The sequence below is a fragment of the Gracilinanus agilis genome, chromosome 6 (assembly GCF_016433145.1).
Source record: "Gracilinanus agilis isolate LMUSP501 chromosome 6, AgileGrace, whole genome shotgun sequence".
Classification (NCBI taxonomy): Eukaryota; Metazoa; Chordata; class Mammalia; order Didelphimorphia; family Didelphidae; genus Gracilinanus; species Gracilinanus agilis.
Genome location: NC_058135.1, coordinates 280,991,227 through 281,006,365, shown reverse-complemented (window position 1 = coordinate 281,006,365; position 15,139 = coordinate 280,991,227). Strand labels below are relative to the sequence as shown.

The 15,139-nt window shown below is 40.6% G+C and overlaps 1 protein-coding gene across 1 annotated transcript in view; it reads left to right on the top strand.

Annotated features, from left to right (window-relative positions):
• The first annotated feature begins 6,079 nt into the window (after positions 1-6,079).
• The window catches only part of LOC123252728 (butyrophilin subfamily 1 member A1-like), a 72,643-nt gene continuing 63,583 nt past the window's right edge, over positions 6,080-15,139 (top strand). Inside the window, exon 1 of the mRNA XM_044681980.1 lies at positions 6,080-6,230. Coding sequence (XP_044537915.1) covers positions 6,080-6,230 — 151 coding nt within the window. The remainder of the gene's footprint in view (positions 6,231-15,139) is intronic.

The following is a 15,139-nucleotide window of genomic DNA, read 5'->3' as shown; positions in this document are numbered from 1 at the left end:
TCCCTCTTGGGAGCCATCCAAGGGGTACCATGCCCCCTAAGAAAACCTTCCCACCTCCTGTATGAGACTTGTAATAATGCCCAGATCAGAAAAGGTGCAAGTGGGAAAGAAAGAGGGGTCAGTGCAGTAACTCTCTCTCTCCACTCTTTTGGGACCACTATTACTGGAGAGACTCAAATGGGGAATCAACCTAATAATGAATGCCTTGGGTAATCGTGCTGCCCCTCAAGAGTTGAAGGTAAGGCTTCCTCTCAAAAGGAGGTATGTGGTGTGTATTATGAAAATGGAATTCCTGCAAGATACAGGGTCAAGCCTCACACAGAATTCCAGGGGACCCTCCCCCCCCGGAGAACTTTGGGTGAGGGGGAAGTTGGTAGGGAGTTAAACAGTTGATTTCTGGGAGTTGAGGGGAGCAGGTCACTCTGCTCACTGCTCCTGATTTGGGGTTTGCCTGGGAGGCCATAGTGGCAAAAGCCATTGTGGTTTCTACTCAGGAGTTTGCCTGGCTAGTGGTGTTAGACCTTCATTGCAATAGCATTTTATTATTCCTTTAGTTATTTAGATATTAGGAGTAATTACTATTAGCTTTGAGAGCAAGTTAGCTAAAGGTCTGCCACTCCCTCTTGAGGGGGAGGGGCAGTTTCTACCTAACTGATCAGGGCTTCCCAGTTTATCCAAATCCTTGATACCCCTTCCCTGCCTTCCCCTTCTTTCTTTTATCATTATAAGCTTAATCTTTGGTAGCAGTGCCTGGGTATTATTTTGGGTATACTCACATAGCCATTAAGCTTGGTTCCTGTCAGTTTCCAGCCTAAGAAGTCAGATCCTTCTCAGTCCTTAACATCAAGATATCTAGCTTCTCCTCTGTTCCTCAATCAAAGCTGTGGGGAATATAAGTTAAGGAGAACATCATTAGAGATTAACTTTGCTGAGCCTTGTCAGAAGTCATTGCCCTGCTTCCATATTCAACTGAAAACCAACTGCTTGGGGGGAGGGGTTTGAGAGCAAGGAGTACCTTACCCCCTCCCTTCCAACTTGAGTTCATTGTCATTGTGGGGAGAAGTGAGTCTTGCAGGCACCTGGCCCTGACCAGACCATCAGCTTCCCAATATCCCTGTCATTACACACTTAACAGGTGCCCCAATCCATTTTTGTTCAGTAACGGGATCCATACAAGCTCCCCCCACCCCCACCCCGATGTTGGCTGCTAGCGCAGTGGGTGGTCTGGTCTCAAGATGGATGCTGCCAGACTGGGCTATGCTACTGTCTCCCCGGTGATCCTTGAATGCTATCTGGCTGTTATGAAAAGTTTATTGGTAATATTAGGATAATAGGAAAGGGTAGTGGTCAGAGGAATCAGGTCACCCTATTATTTAAGCCCAAAGGTCCATCCCTTAGGAGGGAGCCAACGCAGTCTCCTTTTCCCAAAGCTTCTCCTTCCCTTTCCTGCTATTTCTATCTCTAACTTCAGCTATGAATATAGTATAGGTTGAACAGGGTCTTTCTATGAAGACAGGTATGAGATGAATGGGGTTTGGGAGATCTGCTCCCAGGTGGAGTCTAGAAACCCCACACATGTCTTCTGGCAGGTAACAGGTTATCTGGATTTGATTCCCAGTTGTGGAAATGCCAGGTTTGCCTTCAGGTTGGCTCAGAGCTTGCTTCTTCCTCCTTTCGCTCCCCCAACTGGAGACCTTGTCCTGAGGAAAACCTCCCAGAATCCTCTGCCCTCCCCAACTGCTGTTCTTGTCACATGCTCCCTTCTGCAACAAACTGTCCCCTCAAAATTCTTTGCTTTACTCACCATCCTTACAGACTGTAACAACCATAAAAGGCATGTCTTTATAGGTCCCATCCTTTACATTTTTATAAATGTGGAGGTGGGGAATACAATGGTGCTACTGCACTTCTCTCCCAGAGTGATCTTTAGTCCCAGATTGAACAATAAGCTATCAAGCACCTATTGAGCATGCTGAATAGATTAGATATGGAGGTGATAGTCAAGGTTCAAGTACTTTAGTTTGTTTCTTAGTTTCTCTTATTGTATTTGGGCCTCTCCCAGATACCCTAGATTTAGACTGCAGCCTCTTTCCCAAATCACCTTGCAAATAGTCAGTTATTTCAGATGTATTCTTTGTTGTATTTTTTGGTTCTCTTTGATTATATTCCCTCAGGTATAAATAGAACCCTAAGTTCTTTAGTTTGATGAAAATTCCCATTCTTGGTGTTTTTTTTCCCTGATATTTTGTTCTCAGAGTCTCAGAACTTGACTCTGTGTGGTGTTTTGGGTGCATGTTTCACTCTATGTCATGACCATAAAAGCATTATCTCTCTTGTTCTCATTAAAGACATGTTCATTGTAACTGCCTTGGTGGTTCTGTTGATACTCTTCCATTGAAGTCCTCCCCAAGGAAGGCCCAGAAGTCCCTGAGAATGTATGAATCCATGAGAGGGGGTAAATATTCCATACTTTCTATGGGTTCAGATAGATTTTTTTTAAATAAATAAAGGATTTCATGTCTGAAGGACTTGTAAGCTGAGTATTGGTAAGATGAATTGATACCTACTTATGGAAGTATGTCAAATATCCACATTTCTAATCATCTGAATGGTAGATGAATGAGACATATGAGAAATTCCCAAAGTGGATTTGGTACTTTGTCAGGTAAGGCAAGTCAAGAAGCTTTTATTAAGTGTTTACTATGTTCCAGGTCCAGTACTAAAATCTGGGGTACAAATATAAACAAAAAGAATTCTTAAAGAGCATATTTTCTCACCAAAGGGAGCCCCGAAAGGAGGGAGATAGCCCCTCAGGGTTTAGTTGACAACATTTGGAAAGTCACAAGTGGAGTAGAGAGGAAAAAGTTTAATCAGATTGACACTCTTCTCAAAAGGGAAGCCATAGTGATATCGGGGTACAGGGCTTCCCTGGGCACCCCAAGTCTCTGGAGGGATCTCAGGTCAAAGTGTGCATGAGGAATTCCCCATTCTTGCAGCCCTGCAGTGCTGGCTAAGAGAAGTCTGCCTGAAAGTAACTTAAAGGAATAAGAAATGTATGATAAAAGGAGTCCCTGAGAGATAAATTTCCTTTACGGCCCAGATATGAACCTTTCATTTGCATCTCAGACATCTGTTCATTCCCTGAGATATGCAATTTATCCTTCTTTGTGATCAGGGACACCTGTGCTTCCCATCTTACTCCTGTATGTCACCCCATGCCCCCCACCTCCATTTCTGGTCACATAGTCCCTGTCCCTATAAGGTATAAAAATCCTGAGCCACTCTTCTTCTATGAGGCAGCCTTTTATCTGCACCTGCCTCCTGGGCATTGTTATGTTTATAATAACAGGGATGTTGGGAAGCTGATGGACTGGCCTGGGCTAGGAGTCTGCAAGACTCCCTCACCTCCCCCACAAACAGGCTTGAGTGAGTAGGGAGGGGGTAAGGTACTCACTGCTCTCAAACCCCTTCCCCCAAGCAGTTGGTTTTCAGTTGAAGATGGAGATAGGGCAGTGTGTCTTCAAGCAAGATTCAGCAAAGGCAAATCTTTAATGATGTTCCCTTTCTCAAACTTATATTCCCCACAGGTCTGATTGAGGGACAAAGGAGAAGCTTGATCTCTTGATGTTAAGGACTGAGAAGGATCTGACTTCTTAGGCTGGAAACTGACAGGAACCAAGCTTAATGGCTGTAGTGAGTACACCCAAATAATACTCAGGCATTGCTACTAAAGATAAAGCTTATATTGATAAAAGAAGGAAGGGAAGGCAGGGAAGGGGTATCAAGGATTTGGATAAACTGGGAAGCCCTGAACTGTCAGGTAGGAACTGCCCCTCCCCCCCCCCCCAGGAGGGAGTGGCAGACAATATCTAACTGGCCCTCTAAGCTTATAATAATCACTTCTAATATCTAAATAACTAAATGAATAACAGAATGCTATTGCAATTAAGGTCTAATTCCACTAGACAGGCAAACTCCTGAATAGAAACCACAATGGCTTTTGCCACTATGGCCACTGAGGCAAAACCCCAAACCAGGAACCGTGAGCAGAACGACCTGCTCACCTCAACCCCCAGGAATCAACTGTCCAATTCCTTTCCAACTGTCCCCTCACCCAGAGTTCTCTGGGGGGGGTCCCCTGGAATTCTGGGTGAGGCTTGACCCTGTATCCTGCAGGAATTCCATCCTGCCATTTTCCATATTACAGCATTCAACAATAAATTTCTCTATTTTTAAAGATAATCATTGGAGCCTGTCAATTCATTGAGGGAGCATCCTTCCTGAGCCAGATTCATATCAAGCTCTCCCTCAACACCAGGAGGAACTGACCTAGGGAAAAGGGGAGAGGACATGGCATAAGGATGTTTCTTGCTTAGGAGGCCCCAGGTAATATAACCCATTTCAAGTTGAAATGGACACTGAGGTATGGTGGCAAAGTCAATAAGACCAGGAACAGAAGTGCAGCTTTTATTTAGTTACAAGCATTATGATATAAAAATAATGTACACAGCTCTGATAACATCCCTGAGAAGGAGATATAGCAAACATTTTGTAACTGAGAATTGGACAAGATGGCTTCTCAGGGTACCTCCATTTGGAAATTATATCAATTGATCCTTAAATTTGGATGAGTAGGAAAAGAATAGCATATATTTTCCACTGGGCTGACCCTTTATGATAAGTAGAATTATTTGCCTGTCATGGGACAACGGTCTCAGATTATAGAGTCCACCAGCTCCCTGCTTTCATTTCCCAGTGGGGTTCTGTAGATGTTGTACTTCAGGACGCCCTGAGCAACTTTGTGTCCCTAGTCATGGAGACCAGGTTTCTGAAGGGAAGAATTTTTTTTTTTACTGATGACAAATAGAATCCCCAATTCCAAGTTGTGATTTAAGGACCCCTCAGAAGTTTTTTAATTCAACCCCTTTTCATTCAGATGAATAAACTAAGTCAGAGAAGTTAAATGTCTTATTCACAGTCACTAGGGTCTCTGACTGCAAATTCACAAGGCCGATGGCACTACATTGAGATGAAGCCAATCTTTTTTCTAGATTTGACTTTCATCCTTTTGGTGTTGCTCCCCTGGTCACTCTCAGGTAGATGAGAGATGTTGCTGAGCTCAATGATATTTTGCTGGTCCCTGTAGGGAGAGGTTCTTTGTGTCTCTGAATCTCTCTATAGTTTTTCTGTTCTAAATATCTTTCTTTCTCTGGTATTTTCTATGAGAAAGAGTCAGAATTAAAAATCCTGACCCCTGTATGACATTATGGGCCTGACCCTTGAATGACATTATGGTGAAATAGGACTATCCACAGGAATCCCAAACTTGCAGACCTTCAGTCTTCAGAGCCTGACCTTATCTACCTTGCAAACCTTCCCCTTATCCACAGGATCTCTTCCCTGCAGACATTCCCCTTATCTGCAGGATTTCCCAACCTAAAGACATTCCTCTACCTTGTCCCCTGCTGACTACTATTCTATAAAAACTCAAGCTCAGGAACAGCTCAGGGTCACTCACCAGCTTTAGGTGGGAGACCCTAGCTTCAGCTAGACAAAAAGTCCCTTTGCATCTTGCATTGGTGGTTCAGACTCAATTACTGGGATAATTCTCCGGGTGCTACATATGGGGGCTCGTCCGGGATCCCACAGGAATAATTGAGCACTGACCAGCAGTGGGACCAATTGGGAATACCTCTAGGATCCTTGCTGCCGAGGCTACTCGGGTCCAGTGGGCTCCAATCCACAGCTTGTGTGAGGGAAGAGGTCTTGGAGGTTCGTGGTGTAAGGCTAAGTGGCTGGCTTGCCCCTCCAGTCCCAAGGTTTATACGGGAAAAGCCTATTGCCAAACCAGAACCCAGATAGACCCTCTGAAAACGTTCCTGGTAAAGCTGAAGGGAGAGGGGAACTCTGCCGGGCATGGGCATCTTCACTGGGGGAGACCTACAACTTGACTGGCCAGAAATTTAAAGGTACCTTGTGGGACTGAAGTCCCCACTGTAAGAGTCTTGCCTGGGGATAGAGTTTCCGAGATTTAAAAAGGAACTTGTGGGATTGGAGTCCCCACTGTAAGAGGTTTTGCATGGTGTTCGAGTTTCCAAGATTTAAGAAGGAACTTGCAGGGGTTGGAGGTCCTAGCCTGGGTTTCGAATTCCAGGTTCAGATGGTTAGAGGTTCTTGTAGAGGTACCTTGTGGGGATTGAATCCCCAGTTTGGTGGGTTAGATGTCCCCAGTAAGTTGAACACCAGTGGACGCACTGGAAGAAAAGGGAGAAGTCCAGGCAGGGACCTGGTTACATCACTCTATTTCAGTGACTTCTTTGGGTTCCAAGGTGTGTGAATGTGTGAGAGAGTATGTCCTGTAGATTTCTGTTGAGTATGTGTTGTTTTTGTGTGACTAGCTATAAGATTAAACAAAGGAAGAGGAAAGAGTTTAAGATGCAGCTTCATAAAGGGGAATTTCTTTTGTAGTGGCTATTCAGCAATCTCCCCATCTACATTCAAACCTCCCAGACTTTAGTACTGGAGAGGCTGTGCCTGCTATGGCAGCAGACTTAACATCTGAATAGGGAGGGGATTTAAAAGTTCTTTTCTTAAGAAATCCAGTCAGCCTTATGATCAGCTCACCTCCAAACTCCCACTGGGAGCAGGTAGCAATTTTGTTACTGCAAATACTTCTTTTTAAGAATGGATCCTAAAGCACTGATTTTTTTCCTTTTAAAGCATGGTTGTTACAAAGTTGTATGTTTCTGTTTATTGTTGTCTTTGTCACAGTCTCATCTCTATGTATTCTTAAATTGGACACTTACAAAAAAAAAAAAAGGGAAAAAGGGGAGTTGGAAGATTGAACTTCCCACTGTCAAAAATCCTCAGCAGAGGACAAAAGCGTATCTGTTCAATGATTTTTTTCCTCTTTCTTCCTTTGGATGGGCCCCCAAAGGAGCGAAATAGAGAAAAATTCAGAGCAGAAAAAGCGAGATTTTACTCCATAATTAGAAGCATTTTTCACTTAAGATTTGATTTTAAGGGTTGAGGATTGCTAATGATTTTTGATATGGTACAATATAATTTTATTTATTGTGGTAACTGTCAGTTAAATGTGAAATATTAACCAGATTTTGTTGAGCACAAAAACTCATGGTTAAAAATTTGTTAGGCCTTGGTTTCAGTGAATTTGAGAATTGTCTAAATGTGGTTAATAGCCAGTCTGACACAGAGAAGGAATGTTTATTTTATGAGGACAGAAATTATACTGGCTACTTTGTAGATGTAAAAGTCATTCAGAAAAAGTTGTCATGTTGTTATTGAGAACTTATTCTAGAATTTAAACTTGGGATTTTTCAAAATGAGATGTTCTTTTAATGTATATGCTATCAGAACTGGCAACAGGTGATCATGTGATACACAGGAAGTTTTTAAAGTGGTTAATCTATGCATGGGTTTTTATAATACAGGTACCAAAAATTTGGTATTTTGGAAAAGATGGAATTTCTAAACAGTGTTGTGTTGACTAGAGTTGTATTAACTATTTTTAAAAATGTATACTATGTATAAGGAGGAATTCTGGATCTAGAGATTAACATGTATTTAGACTCAAATTGCTAGAAAGTAATGATGAATGAATACAAAATATGTATGCATTTGGACTATAAAGGAGAATTGTTTTCCACCTGAATAGGTTAAGAATATATGATATGCAAACTGTATGAAATTAACAGGGAAGATTTGATCAGCCCAGAAATCTAATAGGGGGATTACATGCCATTAAATATAGTACCTTTCCTCTTTTTGCAATTATGGTAAAGGAGGAGAAGCTAGAGGAAATAAGAGTAATGGATAAAGAAATAATAGGTGTGAATTCTAGTGCAAAATTGATACAACAAATGGTAAATCAGAGTAATATTGATGGAATTAAATCAGTTATGTAGCAATGCTTTGAGGTAAAAAGAAACTAAACTGGAGGTTCTGTATTGTTTTAAACAGAGATTTGAAAGGAATAAGAGTAAATGCTTTGAAATTCAGTTGTTTACATATTGAAAGATTACTAAAGGACTTAAAGTTATTTAGAAGTTGTGGAGTTCAAACTAAAATTTATAGAGAATAATTTATTATGAAAGTTTTGATACATGCAAAATTTTAAATTGTGGTGATCTCACTTGTTAAAGAGAGATAAGAGACAAGATTTTAAGTCATAAAAACCTAAACCTAGCCAGGCAGCCTTAGGATAAATTGCTCACAAGCTATTAAGCTCTTCCTTGCACACAGGAAGGAGAAAGAAATACTTTAAATTGTCCCACTTTGATACTTAGGAACTGATAAAGCAACACAGTACATAAATAAGATCTTAAAGAGTTTAAAGATAAGTACATTTTAATTGTATACTTCAGAGGTTTTAAGGAGATATTCAAGCAAGTAAAAGTTGATGGAAAAGTCATGGATATCTTGTAAAACAGGGTTTTTTAGCAGTATGGTCTGAAGAAGAATGCTTTTCATCCTTATCTAGCTTTCTGTTATAAGAGGTTTTAAAAAATAGGTTTAAGTGTTTAAATGGATCAAAAATGTTTTTTTGTTTTTGTTGTTTAAAATGATCATAAATGGTTTTTATCTCAAGTTATTAAAGTGGACTAACTTTATTATTAAATTTGACTTTCTGGTCTTGAAAATAGATAAACAGCCTGCTTGTCAAAAAGCTTGCTTTAAGGTTTACAGTGCTTAAAAGGTTTCAAATCTTGTAATTGGAAACAGACCTTGTAATACTACATGCTTTTTGATATTCCTTTAAATATGACTTTTATGTAAATTGTTGCTAAAACATGTGCTTTAAGTGTTGCTTCAATGTAAGCAAAAGCTCATTGTAAACCTGACTTACTTCAGTTTACCAATTTGAACTATGAACTGAAACTTATAATTGATGAGCACTATTCTAAAGACACAGTGTCTTATTTCTTGGGAGTTATTGATTAGCATTTGAAGGAAACTGTTGTGAGGAAGATTAGTTAGTAATTAATTAAGTATTAAGGGTTGACCTAGCAGGAAGGGTTGGAGCATTCCAAGATGGAATGAAGGAGCAGGAAGTAGGCTTGTGCTCTGAGAGAGTCTCCATTAGTGGTGGGCACAAACTGTTGCTAGCCCTGAGAGATCTCAGACCTGCATCCTGATTTCCCTGGGATCCTGAGTGGTGGTGGCATCTAGCAGGTGGACAAGAACTACAGAGCAGTACCAGGTCGAGGAGGAGTTTGAGATTTGGTGGACAGCATCTCAAGCACACTCGCTCTGCTTGGATACCTTGGACCACCTTGACTTTTGGCATCCTGAGATCATCTGTGGATTACCGTAAGAAACCCTCAAAGCCACCCACAGGCCCTTTAGCCATGCTGGTCAAACCTGGCTGGAACCCAGAGACTCTAAAACAGCTCCTTTATGCCCAACCTGGCCTAGGTCAATTAGTATTAGAGAAGTCAAGTCTTCCCTTTGCCCTGTGGTTTTGACCATTAGGTTCTAGTGTAGAATTCCCTATCCCACCTTTATTTAGTTGAACATAATTAAAACTGTTAAAACCTTTTACCTTGCCTGCTGGTTTCAAAGACAGTTAGCAGCAGCTTAGCTGTGTACTCTGGTCTCCCTATCCTGGTCCTGTCTCTCCTTCAACCCAGTGTGTGTACCCACAACCATTTAGATTATATTGTAACATCCCTGGTGCCATATCTATTTTTACAGTTTGTCACACCCAGATGGGTGGGTAGCAGAGAGACAGACAGGAAGGGTACTCTTGGGCTGTTAGAAACACACAGGAAGTCAGGGGACTTTGGGCATTCCTGAGAGGGAGCTCAGCCATTGGGTGTGAGCTGAAAGTTCTCAACCAGTGGTGAGCTGCTAAGAGCTTCTCAGCCCCCACCCCAGGTCATTCATATTTTTACATACCAAATGCTATGTTTGTTTTTATGATGGTAACAGAGAGTCAGAGAAAGTGAAGAGGTATGTTGTGTTTGAATACAGAAGAAAGACTTGATCTAATACCTTGAGTATGCAGATTCGTGATGGGTGAATGGAAGTTGTGTTCTGCTTTTTAAGCAGAGGGTTTTGAGGGGAAAAGAGAAGGAGAAGGAGAGCGAAGGAGAGATGAAGGAGAACAGATAGGGAGGTGAAAGGGAATAGATAGATGTTCTACTATTATAATTGGATCCTTGACCTAGGGATAATTTCTAAAATTAATGTACGTCATGTTGGAAAAGTCACAGGTTTTGTGACTAAAGTGTGTTATGTTAATTATTGCTAAAATATGTAAGAATAACGGAGTTATCAGCCTGGTAGAGATGTGAAAGGCTTGTTTGAGGGTATGGAAATTATTTCCAGACTGCTGCTTAGCAGAATTTCTCTGAGCTGTAATGGGTAAGACTTGTCTTTTTTTTTTTTTTAATTTTTTAAAAAAAACCCTTACCTTCCGTCTTAGAGTCAATCCGTCTTAGAGTCAATACTGTGTATTGGCTCCAAGGCAGAAAAGTGGTAAGGGTAGGCAATGGGGGTCAAGTGACTTGCCCAGGGTCACACAGCTAGGAAGTGTCTGAGGCCAGATTTGAACCTAAGACCTCCCGTCTCTAGGCCTGGCTCTCAATCCACTGAGCTACCCAGCTGCCCCCAAGACTTGTCTTTTAAGAAAGGAGAAGGCTTCTGGGATCCAATGGTGATATAGTGCAAAAGGCAGAGAATGTTCTGTGATGGTTAGAGAGGCAATTCTAGGGCTCAACTTGGACTGGATCTCTTCTGACCATCCAGACTACTAATCTTTGAGTGACACAATGATGGCATGAGGCAGTGACAGCTTTGGCCTGTACATAGAGCCCCTCACTGTGTCTCTTGGGACGTGAGGAAATGCTTTCCCTCTCTGCCTTCCCTTTCTGGAGCAAGTTCCCATAATCAGCACTTAATGCAAATTGTAAAATTAATGTTTCCATCTCCCCAAACAATCTAGTAGGTTAATAATTGAAAATTATCAAATCATTAGGGAACACACTTTGAGAAGTAGGTGAAGTTTAGTAATAGATGACTTGTACCTTGCAACCTTAATTTACCATAACTGAAGTTTGGATATTGAGCATGGAAATAATCTAGGGCTTTCTGGATTTCCTCCAGAATCTGGGATAAAGAAATTTATCTGTAAAATATTGTTGTTCAAGTATTTATAGATGCCATATTAATGTGGGCTTTGCAAAAGGATATTCTCTAACAGAAACATCTCTGCAAACAACTTAGGAATCAAATTTCCTACAAGGATCAATTCCTGTCAGAGGATGATTTCTGGAGATAAAATCTGTTAGATACCCAAATGTTAATGTTTAATATCAGTTTCTACTGTGCTAATTCTCTCTCTTTATATCCGGTGTTCTAGTTTTTGCCTCAGTCCTGGGTCCTATCCTTCTGCCTTAGGGACGGACGCTCCCCCTTGTGACCTGTCTACCAGTCTAGGGAAACAGTCTCTGGTCTCCCAGCCTTCAGGACCCTTGCATTGGCCGCAGATATGCCCCTGAAGACCCTGTGCCCACAGTTCCTCCTCCTCCTTCTCTTAGGGATTCTATGCCCCTTATCAGCTTGAAGAAGCTACAGAAGATTGAAACCATCGGCCCTCTTCCCTTAGATATTTGGAGGAGGGGGGAAGACAGCATGGGACATAGTGGGACATTGTACCCCGAGACAGCATAGAACATTGTACTCCCATAGTAAAAAAGTTTTTCAGGCAAACTAAGCAGGAAAATTCCTTTGCTCCCACTATGTACCCTTACCTGCCTAAATAGACTAGTGACCTTTGTCAAGGATTGTATCAACACTGTATAGCTTATGGTCCTTCGGCAACAATACTGGACCATTCCCCCTGCACCTTCTGTCTATGATATCACAGATATTTAAGAATGATTTCTTTATGATCCAACTCCAGAAGTGGGGAATGTGGATCCTAGAAAGAGTCAGAATTAAAAATCCTGACCCCTGTATGACATTATGGGCCTGACCCTTGAATGACATTATGGTGAAATAGGACTATCCACAGGAATCCCAAACTTGCAGACCTTCAGTCTTCAGAGCCTGACCTTATCTACCTTGCAAACCTTCCCCTTATCCACAGGATCTCTTCCCTGCAGACATTCCCCTTATCTGCAGGATTTCCCAACCTAAAGACATTCTTCTACCTTGTCCCCTGCTGACTACTATTCTATAAAAACTCAAGCTCAGGAACAGCTCAGGGTCACTCACCAGTTTTAGGTGGGAGACCCTAGCTTCAGCTAGACAATAAAGTCCCTTTGCATCTTGCATTGGTGGTTCAGACTCAATTACTGGGATAATTCTCCGGGCACTACAGTTTCTCCTACTCTAATGGCCAAAGTTGCTCCATGCCATCCTGCACTATCTTAGAGCTTCAATTTCTACCACTGAGGTGCTACACTTAAAGCACAAGTCTTATCTTGGGAATACTTGGGATAATTCTGGCAGTAATCTTATCTCTATCTATCCCTTGAACTGTTCTCCCTCATTCTCTCTGCAATAATTCTATTCTGTACTTTGGAATGACTGACTTTTTTTTTTAATTCTGAACTCATTTCTCCTCTCCCCTCTTATTGGAGCTTTGCACAAACTCATTTCTATTTCTAGAATATATTCCTTCTGTCCACCTGAAAAAAACTCATAACTACCAGGGTAATGTTAAGAATAAGTCTTTAGGGGCAGCTGGGTAGCTCAGTGGAGTGAGAGTCAGGCCTAGAGACAGGAGGTCCTAGGTTCAAACCCGGCCTCAGCCACTTCCCAGCTGTGTGACCCTGGGCAAGTCACTTGACCCCCATTGCCCACCCTTACCAATCTTCCACCTATGAGACAATACACCGAAGTACAAGGGTTTAAAAAAAAAAAGAATAAGTCTTTAATTAGAAATAGAGAGAAATGATCCCAGACATGATACAGCTAACTGCAATGGAATGATCTCTGTCTTGGGAAAAACACACACTACTACAATTATTGAGGCTTTCCACTGAACTAAAAAAGGCAAGGTCCTTGAACAAATTTTTGGAAGGGGGAAAGGCATAAGCCCATCTTAGTTCAGTCTGGGTACTAAAATGTACTAGCCAAAGGATTAAGAAATTCACAACGGCTTTAGGCTTAGATGATTGAAAGGTACTTGTTTGATGTCTTTAACTGAGTTTTGGTTAGGTTGACTCAAAAGATGCTTCACAATTTATTGTTCAGTCTAGGGGTTTCTTGAAGATAGGTTATCAGAGGCAAGGATCATTCTGGATATAGAAAATAAGGCTTTTACCTCATGTTTACCTAGTAAATGCCTCTCTATCCTACAAAATCCAACTCCAATGCTCCCTCATCCTCCAAGAACATTTCCTTTCTCTCACAAATAACTTTTCCTAGAACTTTGGTTTGCAATTTTCTAGTACACATCTATCATTTAGAATAGTGATTCCCAAAGTGGGTGCCACCGCCCCCTGGTGGGTGCTGCAGCAATCCAGGGAGGGCGGTTATAGCCACAGGTGCATTTATCTTTCCTATTCATTGCTATTAAAAAAAATAATTTTCATGGGGCTAAGGAAAAATTTTTTGGAAAGTAGATGGTAGGCCAAAAAAGTTTGGGAACCACTGATTTAGAATTTTATGATATATTTTTCTGCATTTTTTTTATCTTTCAGTCAGAATATAAGTTCTTTGCGAACAGTGACTCTATTATCTAATCACTTTGATCATCCACCTAGACCAAACACTTGGCTTTCTGTTTTGCCACAGAGAAGCTTTAAATAAATATTGGTTGTTTGATTTATTGACTGATTTTCTGTCATTTTATTTTAATCTCATGATCTTTGTTTTCCAAAGACAACTTCTTTTCAGTTCTCATTGAAATGTGGCATTGACTTGTTCCTACTTTTATCAAAGTAAACAAAAACTATATTCATACAACTGGTTTTATTAACATAATGCAAAACAGTAAATTTGACAATATGGCATTCTCACTGCTAAATTTTTTTATACTTTGTCATTTACATTAAATCCCATTAATTAGTACAGACAAAATAGAATTATGGTTCAGTTGGTCTAGGATTTAGAGATTCTTGTCTAAATTTATATCTTTATGTAACAGGAAGGTAAGGCTATCTCTATGTTTCTTCCATCCTCTCTTTTCTTAGCCCAAACAAAATACATTTAAAAAGGGCTTTCTCATGTTATCAAGAATAAATAAATATGATAATATGAGTGGGTCAAAGAAACAAAATTTGGGTGTGATGAAGGATAATGGGGGTATAGGGTGTTATAAGGTGATTGGAGGAGGAAATGAAGATATGGGAAGGTATTTAGGAGATAAAGGAAATGAGGTATGTAGGACAGGGCAGCTCAAACAGATTTATTCCCAGAGGCTTGAGACAAAGGATACAGGGAGGAAACTAGGGCCAGTAAGAAATGTTTAGGTTTTGCTTGGAGGGTTTCTCTCCTTAGTTTCAAAGTCTCTCGAGGGAGGAGTCGAGAGGAACTTCACCTCTATTTATAGCTTTAAGTTCTAACTGATTTTCTGAAGATTCTAAGATGTTTAACTGATTTTTTGTGACCGTTAAAAGCAAAAAGTTTCTGTTAGCCACCTTGCGTTACACTCAGAATATTTGTGATCTTTGATATTTTTGCAATCTGAAGTAGGCATTTTTACCCCTTTTTCTTTTCAAAGGAGATACTTGTTCTTCCCCAGAAAGCAACTTAGCAGATAGATCTAGTACTATATACATTTTAAATGATAAAATTTCCAGTGTGATTGCTGAGATTATCCCCCAGGAACTGATAACTGCTATGCCCTTGCCTCAGATGCAATATATTTCTCTTGAAATTATGCTTTAAAAAATTTCCCCCAAATGAATAAATTTTTAATGAAATTGAAATACTAATTATTATCAGGTTCTGAAACAATTATTTCATTTACTTATGTGTCTGTGTGTTGTTTTGACATCACATTCATTTCCTTATATTTCCCTTTCTATCTTCCTTATCAAACAAGCCTTCTCTTGTAACAAAAGCTAAAAGAAAAAAAAAGATCAGAGGGTTGGTAACCTGAGAAAAGACACACTTTGGCAAAATCAAAGGACATATTTGCCTTTTCTTCTTCTTTTCTTTTCTT